The sequence below is a fragment of the Triturus cristatus genome, chromosome 8 (assembly GCF_964204655.1).
Source record: "Triturus cristatus chromosome 8, aTriCri1.1, whole genome shotgun sequence".
NCBI classification, from domain to species: Eukaryota; Metazoa; Chordata; class Amphibia; order Caudata; family Salamandridae; genus Triturus; species Triturus cristatus.
Genome location: NC_140591.1, coordinates 762,581,750 through 762,605,788, shown reverse-complemented (window position 1 = coordinate 762,605,788; position 24,039 = coordinate 762,581,750). Strand labels below are relative to the sequence as shown.

Genomic DNA, 24,039 nt, shown 5'->3' with positions numbered 1-24,039 from the left:
CTATACGAAACAAGGATGGCATCCGGGCTTTGGAACACTTTCTCAACAATAGAGCGTCATGTCTGGCACAACATAGCAGGATGCTTGTAAATAGGACATAGTTTTGTTTGGAGAACAATTTGGTTTTATTTCAAAATCAAGTCTTTCAACAGCTACAGGGAGTTGCTATGGGAGCCAGCTTCTCTCCCAGCTATGCATGTTTACACATGGGCTGGTGGGAGGAGCTGGTTCTTAGGGGCAAATTCAGCCAACAAATATGAGAGCATGTAGTAATTTGGCTATGTTTTATTGATGACTTATTTGTTGTTTGGCAACGAACTGAAGAGAGTGCCCTAGAAGTTGTGTCCATGATCGATGAGAATGTCATTGACCTAAATTTCACAGCTATAGTTAGCTCAGATATAGTCAATTTTCTTGTTGTCAAAGTCTGTGTTATTGATAACAAAGTGGTAAGATCATTGCACTGTAAAGAAACACCAGGGAACACACTCCTTCACACCACTAGCTCCCATCCAATTCACCTAATTGAGAGTATACCTTACAGGGAGATACTGAGGCGTATTTGCAGTAATGACTGAGCTAATATCAACACAAGAGGATAGTAAAAGGAGGTTTTTGGAAAGGGGCTACTCGCCTAAAACAGTGGACACCGCCATAGGCAAATCAAGACCGCACAGCAGATCTGAGCTGCTATTTGTCAAAAGCCGAGACCCCGGGTGAGATTTGACAACAAACTCAGATTGGAGCAATGACCCCATTAGACTGATAGTGACATATTGCAAACATGAAAACCAGTTGAGAAATATTATCAATTGTAACTGGCCCCTGGTACTTGATGATCCTTGATAGGACACCTTTTATCCAAGACACCCTCCATCTCATACAGGAAGACAGTATCTATGAGTAATCCCCTGGTAAAGAGCAGTCCGGAAATGGAGGAAGGGGGCTCATGGTTGAGTGCAAGAAAGGGTTTCTTTAAATGCACATTTTGCAAGGCTTAAAAGTATGAGGTGAATAAAAACTCTTATGTAAAAGCTTTTTGCGATAGAGAAATAAAGATAAAAAAACATCTTACCTGCAAAACAGACCACGTTGTATATGTAATGCAATGCACATGTGGGTTACAATATGTTGGTAGTACTAAATTACAAGCCCATAAACGCATACTCCAACATATTAGAACCATCTCCAACTCCGACCCCACGTACCCTGTAGTACGGCATTTAAAAAAAAAACACAACAACAATCTGAGCGATTTCAAATACTTCTTAATTGATTCGGTCCCCACTCAAAGAAGAGGAGGGAACAGTGAAGTGAAATTTAGGAGATTAGAAACACGTTTAATTCTTGACTTGGACACCAAGAGACCTGGGGGACTGAATACCACTGAAGATCTATACACCTGCTTGTAAATAGACCATGAAATAAGTTTATTATATATTCAGCAAAAATGATCAATCCTTCCTTGTTTAAAGATTGCGCCGAGCCCCAATTCATTTCATTAGCGTGCTTTATTTAAAGCAATGACAAACACTGTCCCGACACGTTTCAGAACCTTGGTTCCTTGGTCACGGATCAACAGACGTTAACGTGAGTCATGTGATATAGTGCAAAAAATTATAACAATACAAACAAAGGACTACGATGTTGCCATGATTGAGAGACTGCTTCCACCACCATATTGGAATGGTTCATTAATACCTGATAGTATCTAATGGTTTCAATTTCAAAACGCTGAACCACGACTTAAAATCATTTAAAAAATAACAAAAATGAAAAAGCTATTTCATACATGATACATTCAGGTTTGATCAAAATTAAATGTCAGTGGGCGCCATTTAAGCATTGCGTTAATATCAAAACATTCTTATTTCATGTTTAACAATATTGCCCTAGTGGGTAAGTATTCACAACTATTAATCGCAATGTTGGCTGCTTATTACATGCGATGCTTAAATGGCGCCACACAAAGAGCTGCATACCCCCATGTAGTGAGTCTGTAGTCAGGACTTCCAAGATATACATCGCAGGCGCAACTGCACTTGGAGTTCGCCTTAACGTAACAAGGGCCACAAAGTACCTATCTCAAGATGTGCCACACCCTTAGATTGACAAAAGAAAACACACTTGTTGCATGTGTCTTGTTCGAAATGAAAAATGCTAAATTCTAGTTCAACAAGTAGATGTTTCTTAGACGACAACATGCAGTCATTACAAGCCAACAATTTATGGAACACCCCAATGTCAACTAGCGAATTAAAAAACACATTTTAACAGAATGGGCAGATCCGTCTCCTTGCAAGACAAAGCAACCTTGACGAAGCTGGACCACGCCTGGCAAGTCATTACCACCTACAAGTCATTAAGCCTCAGTCATATTTTGATAATAGAAATTCAAGCGATATAAAGTTCAAGTTCCTGTGACTCCGGTTAGGAGTTTAACAAACATTGGACTTGAAGCCGGCCTGGTTACAAACGGCTTTGGTGGGGCGTTCAATCAAGCCGCAAACCAAACCTGTCCACAAGCCTTCATCGCGGCCCAAACTCCAGAAATCACCCGCCTAAATATATCGGTGGTGGAGTCTCTTGTCACATTTGAAGCCAGAGTAAAGGCCCATGCAGTCCCTGTGTGTGTGTGGGGGGGGGGGGGGGCAACACCGTTCACCTTAAAGGGGGCCCCCTTGGGCTGGCCAACAGAAAACAAACCAACCATAGATTATTATCGCATGACAAACCACAAAAAGTGTTATTTCATACGATACTAATATATTCCAGACGCATTCCTTCAATTTCATGGGCACTTTTGTAAAAATCGGGGCATTTTTACAAAAGTGCCGATTTTGCGGCAAATCACGGAGGGTCTGAACAGAGTAAGCACTGCAATTGTGGTCCGTGTTATTTTTTCCGTGCAATGAAGCAGTGAGTAGCGGATCTTTCTCTGTGTGTATGAAGCAGTGAGTAGCGGATCTTTGTGTGTGTGTGTGTATATATATATCACAGAAAAAACCATAGGTTTCAGGGGTGTTATTGTTAGCTGGCCATTTCACTCGTACAAAAACCATAGAAATTCCTCCGTTATAGTTAGTTCTGCTAACTATAACTCGCGCTCCCGCAATGCACTGCTGATGATGTCACATATTGCATCATTCATGAAATGGTCAGTGACATCACTGATGACATCACTGATATCACTGATGACATCATCCAGTGAATGTGGTTTAATTTGAAATTTAAATATGTATTATATATATACCAATCTGTATTGAAGATTGAGTGGATATATAACTTTCTGGATGGAGGATTTAGTAGCTGTCTGACTGTTTAAATGAGTAATTAAAAGTGTCTCACTTAATACATGGATTAGTAACTAAACTATGTGAATGTGTGCATCACTGTCTCTGTTGTTGTATAACATGCTGCATCAGTTGGTCACTAACTACATGAGTGTGTATATTAGTTATTGATTAGTTGGGTGAGTATTTGTATGGGACACTGAGTTTGTGTGTGGTTGGATGGGGTGTGTGTAACTATGCATAGATGTGTGAATGGTTGAATGATTAGGTGTTTATGTTTAAGAGTGCATGTGGAAACAGTTATTTGGGTGTACTGAGTGTCTTTATTTGTGTGTTGGTGAGCGAATATATGTTTTAGTTGTACATCTTCAACAAAGTAAAAAAATAAAAGGCATTGTATGTGAGAGTTGGTGTATATATAAGAGTCAGTGATTGCAAGAGTAACTATATGAATGAGTGTATAATTGTAATGGTGATTTTTTAACATATTAACTATGAGTTACTATGTGTTTGAATAAATGAGGTGCTGTGTGAGTAAATGTAAGTGTGATTAATTTTTTTCATGAGTGAGTAGGATAACTGTATAACCGACTAAGATGACTGCTGATGTGTCAATGTCTATATATGTGTATAAGTGCATTTGATAGTGTTCTATTAATTATTGACTGCATGTATAAATGATTTATGTTGTTGAATGGGTAGTTGTGTGTGTAGACTTAGTAATCAGTGAGTGGGTATGTAGTAACTGGTATTGGTGTGTCAATGGTTTCAAATATGGTACTCTGTATTTTACAGTGAGTGATGAAAGGTTATACTAGTGTATGATGAGGTGTATCAGATTGTCACATGGATGATGTCATCAGTGATGTAATTTGAGATTTCATCAGTGATGTCACTGACCATGTAATGAATGATGCAATATGTGACATTATCAGCAGTGCATTGCGGGCGCGCAAGTTATAGTTAGCAGAACTAACTATAACGGAGGAATTTCTATGGTTTTGTACGAGTGAAATGGCCAGCTAACTATAACACCCCTGAAACCTATGGTTTTTTTCTGTGAATTTCAAAGGCTTTTTAAATGCTAATTTCTAAGTGTGATAGCAGTTATACCTAATTTTTTTCTACAGATTTTCTACAGTTTTTAACTGTTTATTTATAAATATTATATTCATTAAATAACATTATATATTTTTCAGAAAATTTCGTTGTCGCGCACTCAAAGCGTACACGTAACGGTGGGTGCGCGGATTCTAGCCGCCATTTTAGAAAAGTCGTAAAGGATCCACGTACGGTGTGCGACTGCTGCGTGTTTTTCAGTTACATCATATACATTTAATATTGCATGATATGCGCAATTGGTATGCGACCAGTCCGCGACTCCTACTCCCGCGCATTCGCCACACATGCGCATTATGGTACGAGATGCTTGCGCGGTGGCGGGTCCCGCGTGACGTCATATACGTGCTGGGGCGCGCTGGGTGCGCGACTCCCGCAAAAAAATTTTATGTTCCAAAATGATATGTATGTGTCATTAATATACATATTGAGGCAAGAGATTATCGAAGATATTCATAAAAATTATATATTTGTACTTATAATAAACTTATATAATTTTTAAATATATTTTTGCGAAGTCGGGTGCATGCATCGTGAGTGCAGAGAACCAGGTCAGCAGAGCTGCTATAGAGCCAGAGAAACCAGGTCAGCAGAGCCGTTGTAGAGCCAGAGAACCAGTTCAGCAGAGCTGCTCTAGAGCCTAATAAGTAGGTCAGCCGAGCTGCTCTAGAACCAGCTATCATTTCCTCTGCCTAAAAGGGGCCTGGCGTTCAGGATTCTGTTTGATAAGGGAATCCTAGGCTGGAGCTCTGAGGTCCGCTCTCGTCTACATCGGCGTCAGGCCATGCCCCCAACATCAGTCGTAACAATGACGTCATTTCTTTTACTTGTCTGAAAACAAGTGGAGTGCCGTCCACATTATGCACTTGTTCTGTTTGTTTTCCCTAGGAACTCAGAGAATTTGTTTTTCCAGGCCCATCTTTTATCCAAATAAATGCCACTGGCTCTGCAGACTAACAAAGCTAACACTTTTTCTTCTGTACCATTGGCTAACCCCAATAGCATAGGTAAAAGAATAAGGGAATCAGATGTTTCCTTTGAAGAACAGACTGAAGGTATACCAGACCATCCCGCTCTCAACCTTTCTAAAGAGGTCAGGATCCTGTGTTTCCCAGCGGATTCTGTGGATGAGTAGGAAAGTTATGAATCTTATGGCCAGGAGAACCACAATATAAACATAGTCCTTGTTTACTTCTATGTTCTCGTTCTGTCTGGGACAAGGCTCCTCTGGTCAGACCTATCTGCATGGGCTCTTCTCCTGTTGAGAAGGACGTTTCAGGAGAGGCAACATCAGTTCTGCAAGATTTCTAGAGCTCCGTTCCTGTATGCTGTTGAACACGAGTCTTGCTCCTCTCCAACCGGCGTTCATGGGACGGTTTTCCACGGATAAAGCCAAATCCATCACACCAGCCATAGTACCAGCCCTCATGAATGTACAAGCTTGTCCTTTATTTCTTCTGTCTCTGCTGCTAGTTGTCAGAAGCGGGTTATATATTTCAGAACATGTTGGTTCTCTTTTTGTATATCACACAGGGCTTTCTCTACTGAGGTTTCTAAGCCGGGTCTTTCAAACATTTGTCGAAAAGCAGTAATAAAGGTCATGTATTTGAACATAAAAAACCAAATGAGGGAGTAGAGAGGTATCCGGATAGAACCTACCTCCTGTATAACTTTTGATAAACAATGTGATTCTACCCTATCTAGATACAACTATCTAGTGTTTTAGATTTTTGTTTTTAATTTTAAGTGATGATAGGTGAGGTGTGTTTAGTGATCCATGAGATGTCATGGAGAAGCACTATGTGTTTTTAAAATACCCCTCACACACTATGAATCCCATAGTGTCATGCTTCATCATGGGGGTCTTCCCGTCCCTCTACGGGGCGGGGCGTGGCGTGCTACAACCTGCGAATACGGGGGAGCACTTTTGAAGGAATAGGCTATGTGTGGTGAGGAAGTGAGAGTGGTAGGGTTTAGTAAAAATTACAAAAATCTACAAAAAATTAGTTAAAGATTCCCTGGCTGGTAGAAAAAACAATGTTATTAATTTCTCTAGCTGGGAACATTAAAAAAGGGGATGTGTAGGGGGTGTATCTTAATGTATTACCCCCTACTGGGTCAACATGTTTCGTAAGCAGTCCGCACTGCTTTACTCGTCAGGACCAATATGTGATCCCTACTGCACTCAAAAATATAACTAATTTATATGTTAAGTATGCCTATTGTTCCAAAAAACCAAACCGTTAAAAATGTGTGGGTCTGGAGAAAGTTTTGTACAAGGGTGTATTTGGACAATCATGGGTTGTCTGTGGCTACCATTGCTAATGCAGGACCAATCAAGGCCGAAATCAAATATCCGACTTTGGTTCTGTCTAGCGAAAACTGGGCTGAACGGAAAGCAAAGAACACCATCCAAGAACCCAGGAATTCCTTGAGTTTATTAGGATCGCCAGAATAACGAGGACTGGTGGCTGAGACTGTTGGTATATCTGTAGTCCTAGTTGCAGGAGTGTGACGTAAAGTTTTATTTTCATCTTCCTACAGTTGTAAGTCCTGAGCTTGCTGTTGGCTGGTTTGCACCAGGGCTTGAGCTGCCTTAAATGACTCTTTTGGTGACGCTTGAGGAACATCCATGATGTCAAGAATAAAACGTGTTTATCGGGCGCTGCAATCTGAAGCGTTCAGAACTTTTCTTACTGAGTCTAGTGCACAGAGACGTTTCCCGGTTCCGGTTCTTGAAGTTCTGGTCTATCCAAGGTAGGGGCGGTAGCAACGGTGCTACTGACAATGTAACGCCAGGGCAGAGATTGCCTTCCAGAAGGCGTCCCCAAGAGGAAAAACCGAGAAAAGATAAAAACCTCTGGCTGAAACGGAGACTCAATGAGTGGAATGGAGAATACAAAGAACCAGGGTACAGAAGAAGGCTGTAGACAGAAGGCCAAAACTGAGAGAATAATACAGGAAACGGGGACGATCTAGAAGGAACATGGAACCAAGTAATCCAGAATAAAAGTTAATAACACCAGCAGGAACGAAAATACACCAGCAGGAGCAAAGATGCACCAGCAGGAGCGAAGAGTGTTGCAATGCAAGGAAAAGAAAGATTCAGCCCTTTAAATACCCAAGGACAAGAAGGGATGCGACGGGCAACGCACAGGCACCATCTTGGATTAGGACGCAATAGTACCAAAACATAGGAAAGGTCGCCATCTTAGAATGGTTCAGAAATCCACCCAAAGGCATGCTGGGAGCAAAATTTAAGGGATTATTCAAAGAAGACCTTCAAGAAAAATGGCCCTCCAGGGCAGGAGAATGACTGCTAGAACATTGTACCCTCAGGCACTAGGTGAGTGTTTTTAGGGCCCCAGTAGGGAGTCATAGCGCCTAAATTATTACTGTGGTGTACTCGAGAGGCCAGGGAAACAACCACAGGTCACTGCATAGATCCGCGACGTCCCCGACATAAGGGAGGAGCCGCAGGCTGAAAACAAGCAGGTGTCGCCGGACACACCCACGATGCCGGGACATCAAAAGCGGCCTGCCGTGTGGAATCGTGGCATGCCCGAGATGAAGGGGCAGATGCCGTGGGCTACTCCACATTCCACGGCAGTGTAGATGAAGGCACCTCGAGTCAGAATACAGCCTGTGGCGTAACAGAAAGCTTTCTTTCCATGCTCTCTGGGTATTTGCATGTATCCAACTTTGATAGGAGAGCTGTAATGCAATTTCTACTATTGAGGACAGGTATTCCATTCAAGTGTATTATAGCCTACCAATTTCGACTGCACACAATACACTTTTCAGCTCAACCATACAGAAAATTTGTGTGTGATTTCCATACTCCATCAAACGGACATGGAAAATATCAAGACCACACCGCTGTTAAGGGCCCTGGCAGAATCATTTAATAATGGCTGCCATGCCGGCCTCCATGCACAATCTTATCATAATTGTACAATTGGGAAAGCCTTTTTTTAACGTAAATTCTGGCCTTGAGGATGCTGGCTCTACAAATCAAAGACTTTAATCCAAACTGGCCACTGTTCGCAAATATTGTTAAGTGCAGATTATGCGGCTATTAATATGAAATTTACACATTTACTATGCTGTTGTCAACCGCTGCTGCACCCTCTGAGAATTCTATTAAAGCCACTCTTTTTAACCCATAGCATAAGAACATGCAACAACGCAATGAACTGGATTTTTAGCACCATGGTTCCCGTTGAATTGGCAAATTTTTTAAAGCAGTCCAGGACCTCCTTAAAAAACACAATAAAGCCAGGAGATGACAGTCGTTTGATAACGTTTTACCTTTTGTACCACGGATTTTAGGAACTTAACACTGACTCTTTCGCAATTGAGTTTTAACAACTGCTACATATTCAACACAATTGTAGTGGTTCTAATTTTTGTAATATTATAAGTACGATCGTGTTAGACAAGCCCTGTTAGGATTCACAGCCTTTTCTATATATCTTGTATATTGCTTTTTAAACGGTCAAATTGTCAAAAATCTAAACTAAGTCGATTGCAGACTGTGAGTTTTAGACTTGGGTATTATATGTTGGTCCCGCTTGAGGGCAACGCAATGTCTCTTAAAACGTTTTAAATTGTTATGGTTTTAATTAACTACACAATAAAAAAAAAAAAATTTATGTGGTCCGTGTTTTGTAAGTCTGACTAAATTTTAATTATGCCAAACTCTTGTGTCAGGCCATGTTTTATGCATACGCATTCCTTTGGTCATCTGCACCACACGCCTATGTCACTTAGTTCCCAGTTAAAGCACTCTTGATTATATTTGAATTAACAACTTAGTTTTTTTAATATGCATATCCATTGAGTGGTTTTCTGTATACAACAGTAAAGAAAACCACAAGTGATGTACATAGTGTCCTAGCGTTAACACCCGTGATCCATGCAAATAACCATACAACTCAACAACGGATCCAGCAAAGTCAATAAACCAGGACACAAAGAACTCCAATATCAACTCCTAAAAGCATAACTGAGCATAACTAGGCAGATCAAAATATATAAATACTTCACAGTAATTCAAAACAATTCCTCTACTCCTTTCTACAACATGCAGAACGGTATGTGGGCGGAGAGTGTGGTTGGTCCCCGAAACACAAAGGAAACATTTGTATGCGAGGATCTAACTGACCCTGCACAATTCAGAATCCAGAGCACTAGTCCTCTCTATTTGTGAGTCTGGCAAGCTAAACCGAGCAAACTATCACCATTAAAGCATTTACAGGTATCAAATGCCAATGTCTTAGCATGCCCTGGTGAAAAGATGCTTTTCAGATTTGTTCTATTTTGGAATGTCATGACCACATGGCAGTAGAAACTATTTACACCTGCCCTGCAATCTCTTCATCTACGTAATTTTGGGACCTATCCATTTCTGTCTTCTGTCATACAGGGATGTCCTAGTTCTCCTAAGGTTATGTGTAAATCTCTTGAATTGTTGTGGAGGGGAGGGTGTGTTCAAGGAGTTGCTTTTCTGAACTTTAAAAAAAAAAATCTTATTTCTATAGGTTTGCTTCAGGTGTCATTAATTTTAATTATTTTAAATATATTGCTGTGAAACTTAATGTTTAATAAAGTGAATATGCAGCTTGTTGAAAGTCAAGTAATCTAAACCTAAGCATCAAACTATATATGTTTTTTAATACGTGGCGTAAACATGGGCCATTAATGGAGTATCTAAAATTGATCCATCATGCATTAATGTGATCAAACGTATGTGCAGATATTGTGACCTACATCCTCATGGTACCAGTGAGGTGGATTTCTTTACCCACACCCGGTAATTAAAAGATAGGATGAGTAGATCCTTATTTACATTGGAATTGTTGGTTCCTGTTGTACGTAGAATGTTTTTTCAGCTGTATTTTATAATGTGTTTAGCTGGTGAATGATCACTGTCCAGGAGAGGATTAGTTAAGTCAGGTCATCCAGTGCCTTAGAAACTGAAGTAAGCATACAATCAATTCATTAATAAGAGGTTTAAATGGCTTTCTTGTTCTGGCTGTGATTCATTGAGCGTCATGGCAATTCTTTGGATAAAACAGTCTTACAAGTATGTGGGAATTCATTACATGTAAGCATGCAATCAAGGCTACATTTGCATATATTTAATGGAAGCATTACATGCTAATGAGAAGACCTTATATGGCTATTTATACATGGTGAGGTTAAAAATCATTGAATAAACTGTTTAAAGCATGGTCTTCTATTTTGAGACTTTGAATAATTTGTAGTTTTTGTCTACACCAGCAACTTAACCTGAACCGAATACTGACTAATATAAGCACAGTATATTGATTTATTGAAAGTGAGCTATAAGTATAGAAGAGTAAATATAACATTTTATTGACCTAACCCAAACAAAAGATTCTATATGAAAACGATGACGCAACTAGACCTATTTCGGCTATAAAGACCATAGCACTTTTATGATAGTACAGGTTTCATAAAACAAAATTTAAAGAGGTAAAATTCATATATATTATAACATCGATACACTGGTGTATGTCCAAGGCCCGTGGCTTCCTTGAGCATAAGGTGCCTTCTTGAATGGTGCGTTCTAGGCCCATGGGCCATTTACAAATATGTCATTTCATCTCGATATATTAAACCAAATTTTTATGTCCTTGCACTGCTTCATTATGGAGTGGTTTCGTGCAAAAAAAATCAGATCTTGCTAGACTTTGCAGTGAAGTTAGCGTTTCACAAAAAAACAGTTGCTTGATCTTTCATTAATGTGCAATGATGCTTAATATAAAAAAGGCTTCTAAAAGCATACTGAAGCCTGACCCTAAATGAATACAAAATTTGATTCTAAATGTAATGCTTTTACCTTTTCCCTATATTGGAATTATCTGACAGCTGGGTAGAGCTATGATGGCACCTTAAGCAGAGTGGCTTCCAGCCCGCGCCCGCTTACCCACACTTGCCGAAGTTGCTGAAATGGATAATTTACCCTCTGGTCCATGTGGACTGACACCTTGCCTCAGGTTATGATGGCTGCGCCTGACCGCTCAAAAATTGGTTCAAGCTCTACCAGCCAGTCATTTCTGTTGCCTACAGGCCATTCATCTTACAAATGCTGATCTAAGAAAACCCATTCAAAGCTTCACGGAGATCTTAACCCGGAACTTGTGCTTGCATTTGGTTATTCTTACACTGGTCAAAGGACAACAAATTTAACCATTTTCCCAACATTTTCTTTCACCCTAATATAACTTTTACTGCGATGCAAACCTTTTTTTCTAAGCCTAATGACTCTTATCCACGTTTAAAGGTACCCTGTGCTGTTTTGCAGTGAGTAGCTTTGCACTTTACTGTTTTGCGAATGACAAAAGGAGATCATGATATGGCAGGGTTGAAAATGCTCCTACCCATTGGAACCTCTTCGAGGCTCCAAGACTTCCTTCCGAAGTCACTCCACCTGTGACTCGATCTAGTGTGTTCTTTGGAGGCAAGGCTAGAGGTACTATCCTTTTATTTACCCTTAGAGGATTCGGTGCATGTCCCTGTCTTCTTTACAGAAGCTGTCCCTTTAGAGAGGTACAGCTAGGGAATCACAGAGGGCCTTTCATTGCCTCCATCTATCTTCCATACAGGATTGCTGTGCTAGTCAAATACATACTGTGGCCAATAGGGTGATGCTATGTCCTATGACCTGGCAAATATCTACCCCACCTCTCGCTTCTACCTCATGCAGCGCAAGTAGTCCTTTAAAGTAAGAAGGTATGGCCACCTCAGAGCCAGTCCTCTCCCATCCTGTAGCACCAGGCTCTGTCTCCTCATATGTGTCCTTAGTCTTACAATGATTACTGACTTGAGACCTCAGCATTACAAACAAGTCAGCCTTCCTGCAAAGATGCTCTGATGTTGGCTGGCATATGGGTCATATCTCTGGCTTGGCCACCACTGTAACCTCTAAAGCTAACCACGCTAGCGGCTGACTTCCACCACACTGGATATCTCCAGGCTAGTGTCAAGGTAACATAAATAATGGACCTGGTCACACCCACAGCAGATTCTATTTACCCCAACTGTACAGTTTCTTCTGGGTCAAGTCAGAACCTACACCCTCTGCACAAGTGTAGGGATTTTTATGAACACTACATTGTTTTTGTCCTGTTTCCTGGTGCTGATATTGAAAAAAGGGATTTTTACTCTGCTGCTGATGTTCCCTGACCGTTGCCTTTTTATTGGACTGCATTAGCCTTCTCTTCCCTGTTTGTTATCATTCCTCCAGCACCAGGACGCCTCTTTGCGGCACATGCACCTTAGAAAAAGTTAATCAATCACTCATATTAACCCTATTGCTAACATCTCGGTAAGGAATCTTCCAACAGTGCCACACAAACCCCAGGCCCACATAATGGTAAATGAGAATAACTTGCTATTTATATAACAGTTAGCATATAGCACATTCCCCCTTTGTAAGTCCTGGAAATCACAGGTGTCACTTTTACCAAAAACTAATGCTTTACATTTGGAAGGATGGAAGGTTGAAATCAAAATCATCTTTTTGCATATGTTTAAGGGTTAAAGTATCTAATAAAAGTATCTGAGATCTTATATAATGTAACAAGTTTTCATTACAAACCACGACGAAGTCCAGGAACCTTTTAACATAAATTCTTTACATGCATCAGTGCCTCAATGTCTGTGGAGCTTGTATATTGCCTTATGTTGAAGGATGTCTTCGGGGATGGTCTGGTATTTCTGTGAGCTTGCCCAAAATGGGTGCTGTTTGTAGGAATGTATTGCTAGTAGCAGATTGGTTGTTTATGATGGGAAACGCTTGCTAAACAGCCCACAAACGATCCGGAAATACTTAAGCTCCACAGCGCCATCACGAAGAGTAGATGAGTAAGGCCACCAGAAAATGGTGCTAGAGTCACGGCTGAGGGCATGTCCATGTAAGATGGCGGAGTTTTGAATGTGTATGGGAGTATGGTTTAAGACCTAATGCTCATTGAACCTCACAGTCGTTGATGTTGCTGGGGTACGACGAGGATTACTGCAAGGAGAGGAGTTTAAAGGCCATGCCGCCTTTGTACTGTAGGAGAAACTACATTGCTCTTCCTACTAAGAGGTGAGGTTTGCCCCATATCCGGCAAGAGTCCTTGCAAGACGATGGCCAACTCTTTAACCCTCTGTAGAAGCGAGCATTGGGATTAGGTCCTTATAACCACATTTGACATATTTCCCTAAAAATCATATGCTACACAACCCACCGCAAGGGGGCATATTGCAAAATAAGAGTCAACTGTCCCAAAAGGCATTGTTAAGAAAGAGTACATCTACCCCCAAAAATTCCTATTTGGGTTGGGGTACAGGCTCTCAAAAAGTGTGTTTTTAAGGTGGTGATGGGTATATACTGGGAAGCATAAAAGAGAGCTATCATAGCATGTGTCAGTGTACAGGGCATACCCATAGTGCTCTAAAGATGGCGTGCCTGCCCAGTTTTTATGCGGTTGATGAATAATATTAAAGTCCCCTAATTACGCCTTCTAAAACAATAACATTTACAAGTTAAAGTAAGCTACCAAAACTTCACTTTCTATAATTTTAAGATTGTCTATTGTACATTCGTTCTTGTACTTATTTGGGTTTCATTTTCACAGCCTGGACCGTCATACTCATCTAGAATTCCTCTCCCACAGATAAATCCGACAAGTATGACTCTCGAGACGTTGAAAGGTTGCAGAAGGATGATTACTGGCTGGAAAGCTTCTTGCTCTGGCGGCATAATGTGGTGGATGACGCACTGAAGATGATTGATGACAGCTTCCAGTGGAGAAAGGAGTATGCTGTCGGTGGTAAGTAACTCTAATTACAGTGCATCTTGAGATGGTGCTGTTCAGCATGGATGGTACTGATGACGAGCTAACGGGCTAAATAATACACAATGCACAGTGTGTGAGATGGTGGTGAGTTAGCATCCAAGAGCCTGTTCATGGGCATACTCAGCATCTAGTTTGTCATTTAGTGATGTCGTGCTTACCTAGGGCTTTAAGTGGGATGAAATAAATGGGGGGTCTCTCATAGGGGCGTGACCGATGTAATTGAGGGCGTGGCTTAAAACACAAGCTAAAAATCTGTACTTGGTTTACTGTGCTGCCCCTCTGGTATTTTGCTGCTTCTGCCCATACATGCAGGTATATAACACAAGTAACATTTCACATACAAGCCAGCACTATTGGATTTGTCAATGGTTGTAAGTTGCATAAGATGTTAAGTAATTTATGAATTTGGTGTATATTATATTGAAAATGCTTCCATTCTTGTGGGCGAGTTTGGGGCTAAAGCTAGAGCTGCCGACTTCGGATCTGAGAAAGCAAGCTCGAGGCTGACTTTGGCACAACATCCTGTGATTCAAAAGATGCATATGTCATTGTGTAATGTAACTGGTGCCCATGTAAAGCCCTCCAAGTTTGTGCTATATAAAACAGAAAAATTAGTCTCTTTGAAGTTACATCAAAAGCAATGACCTGGAGGAGCCTAGCGCTTGACCAAGATGGCCGCGTGAGCTTAGAGCTCCCGAGACCCTCGCGCCCTCCGTCGACTATCCTGACTCAAATCCTGATGGTATGCATGGCACCGTGTTGCTGAGTTGTCAGGGAGGCGATTGATGCTACCCGCGACCGGATCGCCCACCGGGAACCGGACTTATGACTGGCGAAAGATTGCGGCCTAACTCCCGGAGATGCCAGGGGCTAGAGTTGGCAGGATGCCCGACTCCTAGTTGATCAACAACGGCCTGGTGAGGTGTGAACTACCGGACGGAGGCCCTCGCTCTTTCACTTTCGGTTTCGTTCCCTTTGTCTGCCCGGACACTGTAGTACTCTGGGTGGTTCTATAACCCCAGGGACGCTCGGTGGGCGATTTTGGAAGAACAAGGCGGACCTGCTCACTCCTTAGACCTCTCTCTGAGGGGGGACGGTCCTCACTGCATTGGACTGCTTGGAGTCCATTATGTCGGGCAAGGCAGAAGGAGATAGGCTGAAGACTAAGTCCACCAGGCGGGGAACGTACTCCCAAGTAAATAGTATGGACCGCTACGCCCTCCCGAAGACATCGCCGAGTGGATCGAGCCAGGCGCCGGATGCCCAAAAGGAGGACTCGCCTGGGACCCCGGAGCTCTCCCTGCAGGATGTCATGGGCGCGCTTGATGGGATGCAGACCTCGATGGGAAGGCAATTCGAGGCCCTGGCGCATAAGGTGGATGCCATCCTGGTGGATGTCAACTTGATCCGCTCGGACCTGGGCAAGACAAACGAGCGCGTTAAGGACCTGGACCAAAAGACCACGGGCCTCACTGGTGAGGTCGCGGACCTGCAGAACGAGGTCAGGAAGCTGAGAGCCGAGAGTGACCTCGCCGCCCGCCGGCTGGAGGACTTCGAGAGCCGGTCCAGGCGCAACAACGTGCGCGTAATCGGGGTACCGGAGTCCTCGGATGAGGCTTCGGCGGACCTGCTTGTGGAAGATCTGGTCCTCAACCATCTGAAGCCTAAGGGCCTTGGGAAGTTTTTCGCGGTGGAAAGGGCCCATAGGGTGCCGGGCGGACGGCCCAAGGCGGGTGCCCCGCCGCGGCCGATTGTCGCCCGGCTCTTTCATTTCCGAGATCGGGACGCTATCCTGCAAGCTTCGAGAGTGACGGGCCCAGTCCCCTTCCAGAATGCGTCGGTGAATTTTTACCCGGACTTTACCCAGCAGGTGCAGAGACAGAGACAGAGTTTCCTGGGGGTGAAGCGAAGGCTTCGGGAGCGGGACCTAAAGTATGCCATGCTTTTCCCCGCCAGACTACGGGTGGTGCATGAAGATCGGACATTCTTTTTTGACTCTCCTGTTATGGCTGATGAATGGCTGGACGCTTTGCCCCGGCGACGGACCGGGGACGACACAGCTGAGCATGGAGACAGTGGCCGGGATGGACAGGGCTGATAACTCAAAGCCGGCCTGACTTGATTTGACCATATTTGTAGATTTGGATAGAGTGCAGTAACTGTGGAGGGTTGCGGGAGGACGAGGGGTGCTCTTTTCCTCCCTTGGGGTACTTTTTGTAGATTTTTGTTTTTGTGGGGCGACAGGCACACTGCAAGTTGGGGGGGCTTTTTAAGCTGCAGCAGGGGTGCAGGGTGGGGGGAGTTATGGGGAGTTTGAGTTTGTTGTTGGGGGGTTTATTTCTGCAAGGCATGATGATTATCCTCAGGGTTGTTCCATGGTGGCGCCTCGGGTGTGGGGTGGGCCTCTTTCCGTTTGAGGATGGGGGGTAGAGGCCTAAGTGTTATAAGCTGGAATGTTAATGGTTTGGGGGATCGCATTAAGAGGGGGATTGTTTTGCAATTTCTGAAACGCTCACTGCCAGACGTTGTACTGCTGCAGGAGACGCACCTCATAGGCAATACGTGCTATGCCCTGAATAGGAAGGGGTTTAAATTCATTGCACACTCTGGATTCTCTTCTGGGTCCAGGGGGGTGGGCATCCTCGTTAGAGCATCGCTGCCTTTTGAGGTGGACTCCACCATTGTTGACGATAGGGGGAGGTTTGTGGCGGTGGCGGGGCGGTGGGAAGGAAGGACTTTGGTTTTGGTTTCGGTTTATGTCCCGCCGGCCCTGCAGGCCGCCACATTTGCTGAATTGGGCAGGGCTTTGCTGACTCTCCCGGGGGGCATGCTGGTAGTGGGAGGGGATTTCAACGCTGTGGGTTCCGGACTGCTGGATAGATACCCGCCCAGGGACACAGGGGGGGCTCAGAAATGGCTTCCAGACCTCCTAGACACGTTTGGCCTGATAGACTGCTGGAGGCTCCGGCACCCCACACAGAGTCAATACACGTTTCACTCCGGGGCGCATGGTAGCCTCTCCAGGATTGACTACCTGCTCACTTTGGCCGCACATGCCTCGTTTATATCCGAGGCGAGGCACATGGCACGTGGTATCTCTGATCACTCGCCAGTGTGGATCCGGCTGGATCTCGGTCGAGAGGGAGGAGGGAGGGTGGCCCCCATTAACCCTTGGTATTTCCGAGACCCCAAGATGCGCAGCGCCCTGGTAAAGAAGGTAGATAATTACTTTAAGGACAATCTGGGATCCGTGGACTCGGCGATCTCGCTGTGGGAAGCTTTTAAGACCGTGCTTCGGGGGGAGGCCCTCTCCCTGGTGGTGACTGCCAAGAATCGGAGGGATTGCGAAGTGCGTCGAGTAGAGGAGGAGATTGCGGCCCTTGAAGGAGATATGGAGGAGGGGGTCACAGAGTCCTCGTTGCATGAGCTTTGCTTGAAGCAGGCGGAGTATAGGGACCTGGTGACGGACGCCGCCAAGACCCTCAGCAGGGAACAACAGGGCCGTCTGTATGACGTTGGAGATAAGGCGGGGAAGCTCCTGGCGTGGCTGGACAGGAAGGAACGGGTCAATAGAGTGGTGCCAGAGTTGATTGGAGAGGGGGGAGAGGTGATTGTGGAACCTGAAGGGATTGTGGAGTGTTTCGCGGAGTATTTTCATAGGGTTTATTCCTCTGTGTCGGACAGGCCGCCCGAGGACTCGTCTGATCTCCTCCGCGATATCGAGTTGCCCTGCCTCTCTGACATAGATAGGGACGATTTGGATGGCGACATCACGGTTGACGAGGTGGCGGGGGCGATTCGCGCGTTGAATTCGGGTAAGGCCTCTGGACCGAACGGACTGCCGATCGACCTGTACAAACTGTTCCCGGATAGGGTCGCCCCTCACCTGCGCGCCATGTTCTTGGAGGCGCGGGGAGACGGGATCCTTCCGTTGGATCAGCGGCTGGCGTCGATTGTGGTCATACACAAAGAGGGTAAGCCCCGAGATAGATGCGCCTCCTATCGGCCCATTTCACTCCTCAACGCTGAGCCGAAAATTCTGGCCAAACTCCTGGCAACCCGTCTGATTAGAGTACTTGGCGATCTGGTCCACCCGGATCAATCTGGCTTTATCCCGCACCGAAACACAGCATTGAACCTTAGGCGTCTTCATGGCGTCATCGCCAGGGCGGGCACGCTGCGTGAACCGGCTGTTGTGGCATCTCTCGATGCCACGATGGCCTTTGACACGGTGGAGTGGGCATATTTATGGGCCGTGCTGGCCAAGTTTGGTTTTGGTCGCGGGTTTGTGAGCTGGGTCCGTTTGCTGTACGAGGGGCCACTAGCGAATGTTGTGGTGAATGGTCGGGCATCTGCTCCGTTTCAGCTTGGAAGGGGTACGCGGCAGGGCTGCCCCCTGTCGCCTCTGTTGTTCGCCCTCGCCCTTGAACCGTTGGCTGCGTGGATACGTTGGCACCCGGATATACGGGGCCTTCGGTGGTCGCCTGATCACGAGGACCGTATTTCACTGTATGCCGATGATATCCTGCTGTATCTCGCCTCACCTAAGAAGTCCCTTATAGTGGTCTGTGACGTCCTCGCATCGTTCGGTAGGAATTCAGGGCTTGTGATTAATTGGGGCAAATCGTACTTGTACGTTCTTAGTGGCGAGGTCCCACCGATCCCTAGAACATGTTCGATACAGGTTGCCCAGCAAGGTTTTGTGTATTTGGGGATTTTTATATCCATGGATCCTGCTGTGCGCTATGAGAGGAACCTGCTCCCCCCCCTGGCACGCTTGAGACGGGATGTTGAGGGTTGGCGGAGGCTGCCGCTCTCCCTTGTTGGGCGTGCGGCCATGTTCAAAATGATGTCTCTTCCCCGCTTCCTCTACGCCCTCCAGAACACCTTGGACTGGGTACCGGCTAAATACTTTCGGGAGGTCGAAGGCCTCCAAAGGACGTTGCTATGGGATGGGCAGCCGCGAATAGCTATTTCAAAGTTGACGCTCCCATGGTACGATGGGGGCATTGCGCTCCCAGACATCCGACGGTACTACTGGGCCACGCAGTTGAGCGCGATCAACCATGGGTTCTACGGCCCGGCCCTCAGCCCTGGGTATGCCATGGATAGGTGGCTGCTGCGCGGCGGCAACTACTACAGGGCGTTGTATTCGCGGTCCCTAGACTCGTCCCTCACGGGGCCCACAGGTGTGGCGGTGCGCGTATGGAAGATGGCGACCGACTCGCTGGGCTGGAAGGACAGGCTAACCCTCGCTACCCCATTGTTTGAATCGGAACGGTTGGGAAGACTCTGGCATACGAAGGGCTTTGATAAGTGGGATCTGATAGGGATATCCAAGGTGGGGGATGTGCTGCATAAGGGGAGGGTGAAGTCTTTCGAGGAGTTGCAGACTGAGTTTGAGCTAGGGCCTTCAGAATACTTTAGGTATATCCAGCTGCGTCACGCCCTCCGATCAGTCCTAGTGGAGGGTGAGAAGGTGCCGGAGTCTTCTCCCCTTGAGGACCGAGTCCTTGATGGTCATATGCCCGAGAGCACGATTTCGCTTGTATATAAGAAGTTGATAAACGTCCGGGCGGACTTGCTATTGGGCCTGAGAGAACAGTGGACCAGGGATGGCCTCGAGTTGGATAATGAGGACTGGCAGTCAGCGGTTTCTTCGCCTAAGGAGGTTGCGATTCCGTCGCTTCTGAGGCTGGTGCAGCTCAAAATACTGCACCGGGTGTATGTTACGGGGCCACGGCTGGTCCACATGGGATTCTCGGAGGATGGCCTGTGCAGAAGGGGATGTGGTATGGTGGGTACTTTCCTGCACATCATTTGGGAATGTGGGGTCGTTGTGGAGTTCTGGAGGAGAGTCCATGCAGTTATGGGGGAGGTGACGGGCATTGTGGTACAGCCGGAGGCGCGGTGTTGCCTCCTGAACGTTTGGGGGCCCACTGATCTCGATGAGGCACAGACCCAATGGGTGACTCTGGGTAACATGGTGGCTAAGAGGGATATCGCGCGATTATGGGGCTCCTCGGGTCCCCCTACACTGACCGCGTGGAAGGAGAACATGGATTGGAGCATGTTTAGGGAGAAGACGGTCTACTGCTCTAGAGGTCGCCCCCGGAAGTGGCACGCCATCTGGGGGCGGTGGAACCAATATAGGGGGGGAATATGTCTTGCCCCGGATCTGGAACCGCCCGAGGAACAGCTTTCCCCCTGACCTACCATCCAGCACAGTTTTGGTTTAGGTACCCGTTCTGAGCCTCTGCTGTTCCCCTTCTTCCTCCGCACACAGTCTTATAATTAGTAGATGAGTGGGGTCCTGCCTCCCCTGGGGGCTTTCGCCATGGGATTTCAATGTTCTGCCTTGCTGGGGGTTGTTGTGTGTTTTTTCTGTGTTTATTTAAAATTGGACCTTTGCATTACTCTTCGTACTGTATCCGGGACGCATTACTGTATCTAACTTGCAATGCTGCCGAACCTTCGGGCTGTCGGCTGAATAGCTGTGTCCTGAATTTCGAAATAAAGGTTTTCAAAAAAAAAAAAAAAAAAGCAATGACCTATGGTACTAGTTCAGAGTTAAGTTTGTTTGTTGTCGTTGTTCGTTTTCACCCTGAGTGTAAAATTGGAAAGCCTGATCGGGACCCGTCTCGGCACCTGCTTTTAAGAACTGCCAGTGCTGAGCACCGGCAGGACCCGGCCCACTTAAAGCTCTCTGCTTACCAAGTTTTCTTGTCAATTTGTGCTCTCTCAAAGCCTGGCGGCTCCCCCGCTTAGGTGGAGGAGCGTCGCCCCACTGCTTTTCAGCGCTGCAAAGAAGGCAAAATAAAATATCAACACGATGTTATCATTTTTTTATTTCTCTGTGTAGACGCAGGTTTGGCTGTCCTCACAGCCAGCAGGGGCAGAGATAATATGTGCACTTCAGTGTGCATGACTATTTGGCCAGCTGTCTTGGGCCAGCCAAACAGTCATGTGCACTTAGCATGTTCCCCACCGGGCTGTAATACGCAGCCTCGATGAAGAACATGCACAGGCTCCCACTGCCTGTCTGAGTGCTGAACAACAGCGCTTAGACCAATCACAAAGCTGCTAACAGCAGCGTTATGATTTGCTTAGGAGAGCCTGTGTGCGCTTTCTGACTCGGACTGGAAGAGAAGCAGACAAGAGATGCCGATGGAGGTGAGTCGGCGCAGCGGCCTTACAGAGGCAAGTCGATTTATTTGTTTAACCCCCCCGCCGCGCTTGTTCAGTACCAGCTGCCACTGAGTGTAGGACCCCCGAATTCTTAGACTAATGGGACTACAGATGAAGGCCAGAAACACGGGTAAGTTCTTGTATGCATTTCGAGAGCAGACCTGTCTCTCCCAGAGAAACCCTATAAAAAAAATGAGAGCGTGAACCTCCTGAGTACATGCACTCAGACGTGGTGAATAGTGATATGGGGTAACCCCCAAAATAAAATTAAATACATTTCCCACCATAAATGCAAGCTGCCATTGCCTCAGTAATTGTACTGACACTTCTCCTCTCTATACTTTCTTTGCATTAAATACTATCGTGACTGTAACATTGGCAGACTTTCATTTAATCTTACATCAGGAGTGATTTGCATTAAACCCACTTCTGTAGTAGAGGATCTCTGTTATAGTCGTAATCTGTGAATAGTCCCGCCCATGTGCGTGGACTCCGGAGCAATCAAAATAGTCTTTTAAGTTGTACGCTTCTGCAGTCCTGCATAGACACTTGAGAGAAAATCAAAGACAAATAATGCAGCCTGAAATTAACAAGTCTACACTGGCCAGCACTTCATCCTGAAGTGACAAAAAAGATAGCCAAATAATATTAAAATTTACACATTTAGCTAAGTTTCACACCAAGAGAAACTACCCTTCACAAAACTCCTTTGTCATGATAGAGAGGAAAGGTTGGACAGACAAGCCACATAGGCTGCCATTATGTGTCTGGAAAAGGGATACCGTGCCTTTAAGGAACCCTCTAGAACCCTCGGTATCCCATGATGCACAGCCAAAGGCAAGTTACTTCCAGTTCTCTTTTCCGGCTCCTGCTAGCCGGACCCGGGAGCATTGAGCTCTACCTTTATTGGTATTTCCTACATGTTTGGAGCTTTTTTGATAATTTTAGTGTTTCATTCGACGTCTGGGGCCTTTATCTTCCATTTGCTGTCCTTTTTGGCTAGTTAAGTCACTTCCTTTTTGTCAAAATGCCAGCTCTATTTGACAAGTGCCCGGAGTGTGGCAGGAATAAGGCCAAGTCAGACTCTCACAGGGTTTGCATACTCTCTTCCATCTTCTCATGTTCCTGACTCCTGTGTCATCTGCAAGTCATTCTCCAGGAGGACCCTGCGTGACAGGGAGAAGATTCGTCTTCAAGGCCTGGAGCAGAAAAGACATCAGGATGCAGGTGGGACCTCGGGGCATGGAGGGAACCTTTCATCTTCCACTTCCCGTGCTTCGGCCTCTGGGGGGCTCCCCAGTCACAAGATGGCCCAGAAACTGCACCGGTCCCGGTCCACGTCGACTGCTACGACGTCAAAAGGTATGATGACGATATGCTCCCTGTCGACCCAGGGCTCTGGGTCTAAACGGCGTCGACGTTCGGTGTGGAGGGGGAAGGATGTCAAGACCTCGGACGAGGTCGACGTCGAGAACATCACAGACTACGTCGACACATCTTCGTCGATCTGAGTCCCGAAGACATCGGCGCTCGCTGTCGAGGCGACACCGCCGCTCGCCGTCAACGTTGACGCGCAGGTCGCTGTCGAGGAGCAAGTCGCTGTCGAGGAGCAAGTCGCTGTCGAGGGGGAAGTCGCCGTCGAGGAGCAAGTCGCCGTCGAGGAGCAAGTCGCCGTCGAGGAGCAAGTCGCCGTCGAGGAGCAAGTCGCCGTCGAGGGGGAAGTCGCCGTCGAGAGGGAAGCCGCCGTCGAGAGGGAAGTCGACGTCGAGGAGCCTGTCACGCTCTGTGGTTAGCATTTCCACATGTGACAGTCCTAGGTCAAGCGGCACCGGGGTTCTCCAACAGGGGATACTGCCTCCAGAGCATCCTCTTCAAGGCCTGCCCGCAAGAGGAGGAGAGTGATTCGTACCTCGGAGTCTGAATACTCCAGGACCTATTCACCATCTAGGTCTCCGGAAACAGCCCAGCCTGTGGTCCCTTCTCTGTCACCTCGGACGGCGATGCCTCCTCCTCCGCCTCCTCCTTCTCCTCCTCCTCCGCCTCCTCTTCCTCCACCTCTGGCTCCGCCTCCTCCACCACCACCTCCTCAGCCTCAGCAGCCTGTGCCGGTGATTCCGGCTGTGCCCAAAAGGCCGAGATATCGCTCCCGGTCGGGGCATCGCTCTCGTAGCCTGCACAGGTCTTCTACCAGGTCTCGACATTGTCACTGCCGTGAGAGGTCACACTCCAGGTACACTAGGGACACGGATTTCTCTAGTGGTGGAAGATACTTGCCGACCTTGTCAGACTCTCCTCCTACGAGGGTTTTACCGGTCGATGACATCGCCACGTTTCAAGACGTGCTGTTGAGAGGAGCGGCTAAACTGGGGATCGCACTGGCTGTGCCTGCCCCGTCTACCTCTGTCATCTTCGAGACGCTACAACGGAAGCAACTCTATCGTCCTCTGCTTCCTCTAGTGCCCGGTTTGGAGGAACCGGCTATGGAACTGTTCCTGACGCCTGCCTCTGTGAAGTCGGCTCCATCACGGCTTCAAAAGAAGTACAGGCCCCTGGACTCTGACCCC

The 24,039-nt window shown here is 46.2% G+C and overlaps 1 protein-coding gene across 1 annotated transcript in view; it reads left to right on the top strand.

Moving 5' to 3' along the window:
* The window catches only part of MOSPD2 (motile sperm domain containing 2), a 544,536-nt gene that overhangs the window by 34,944 nt on the left and 485,553 nt on the right, over positions 1–24,039 (top strand). The window contains exon 3 of the mRNA XM_085622201.1: positions 14,105–14,260. Coding sequence (XP_085478327.1) covers positions 14,105–14,260 — 156 coding nt within the window. The remainder of the gene's footprint in view (positions 1–14,104; positions 14,261–24,039) is intronic.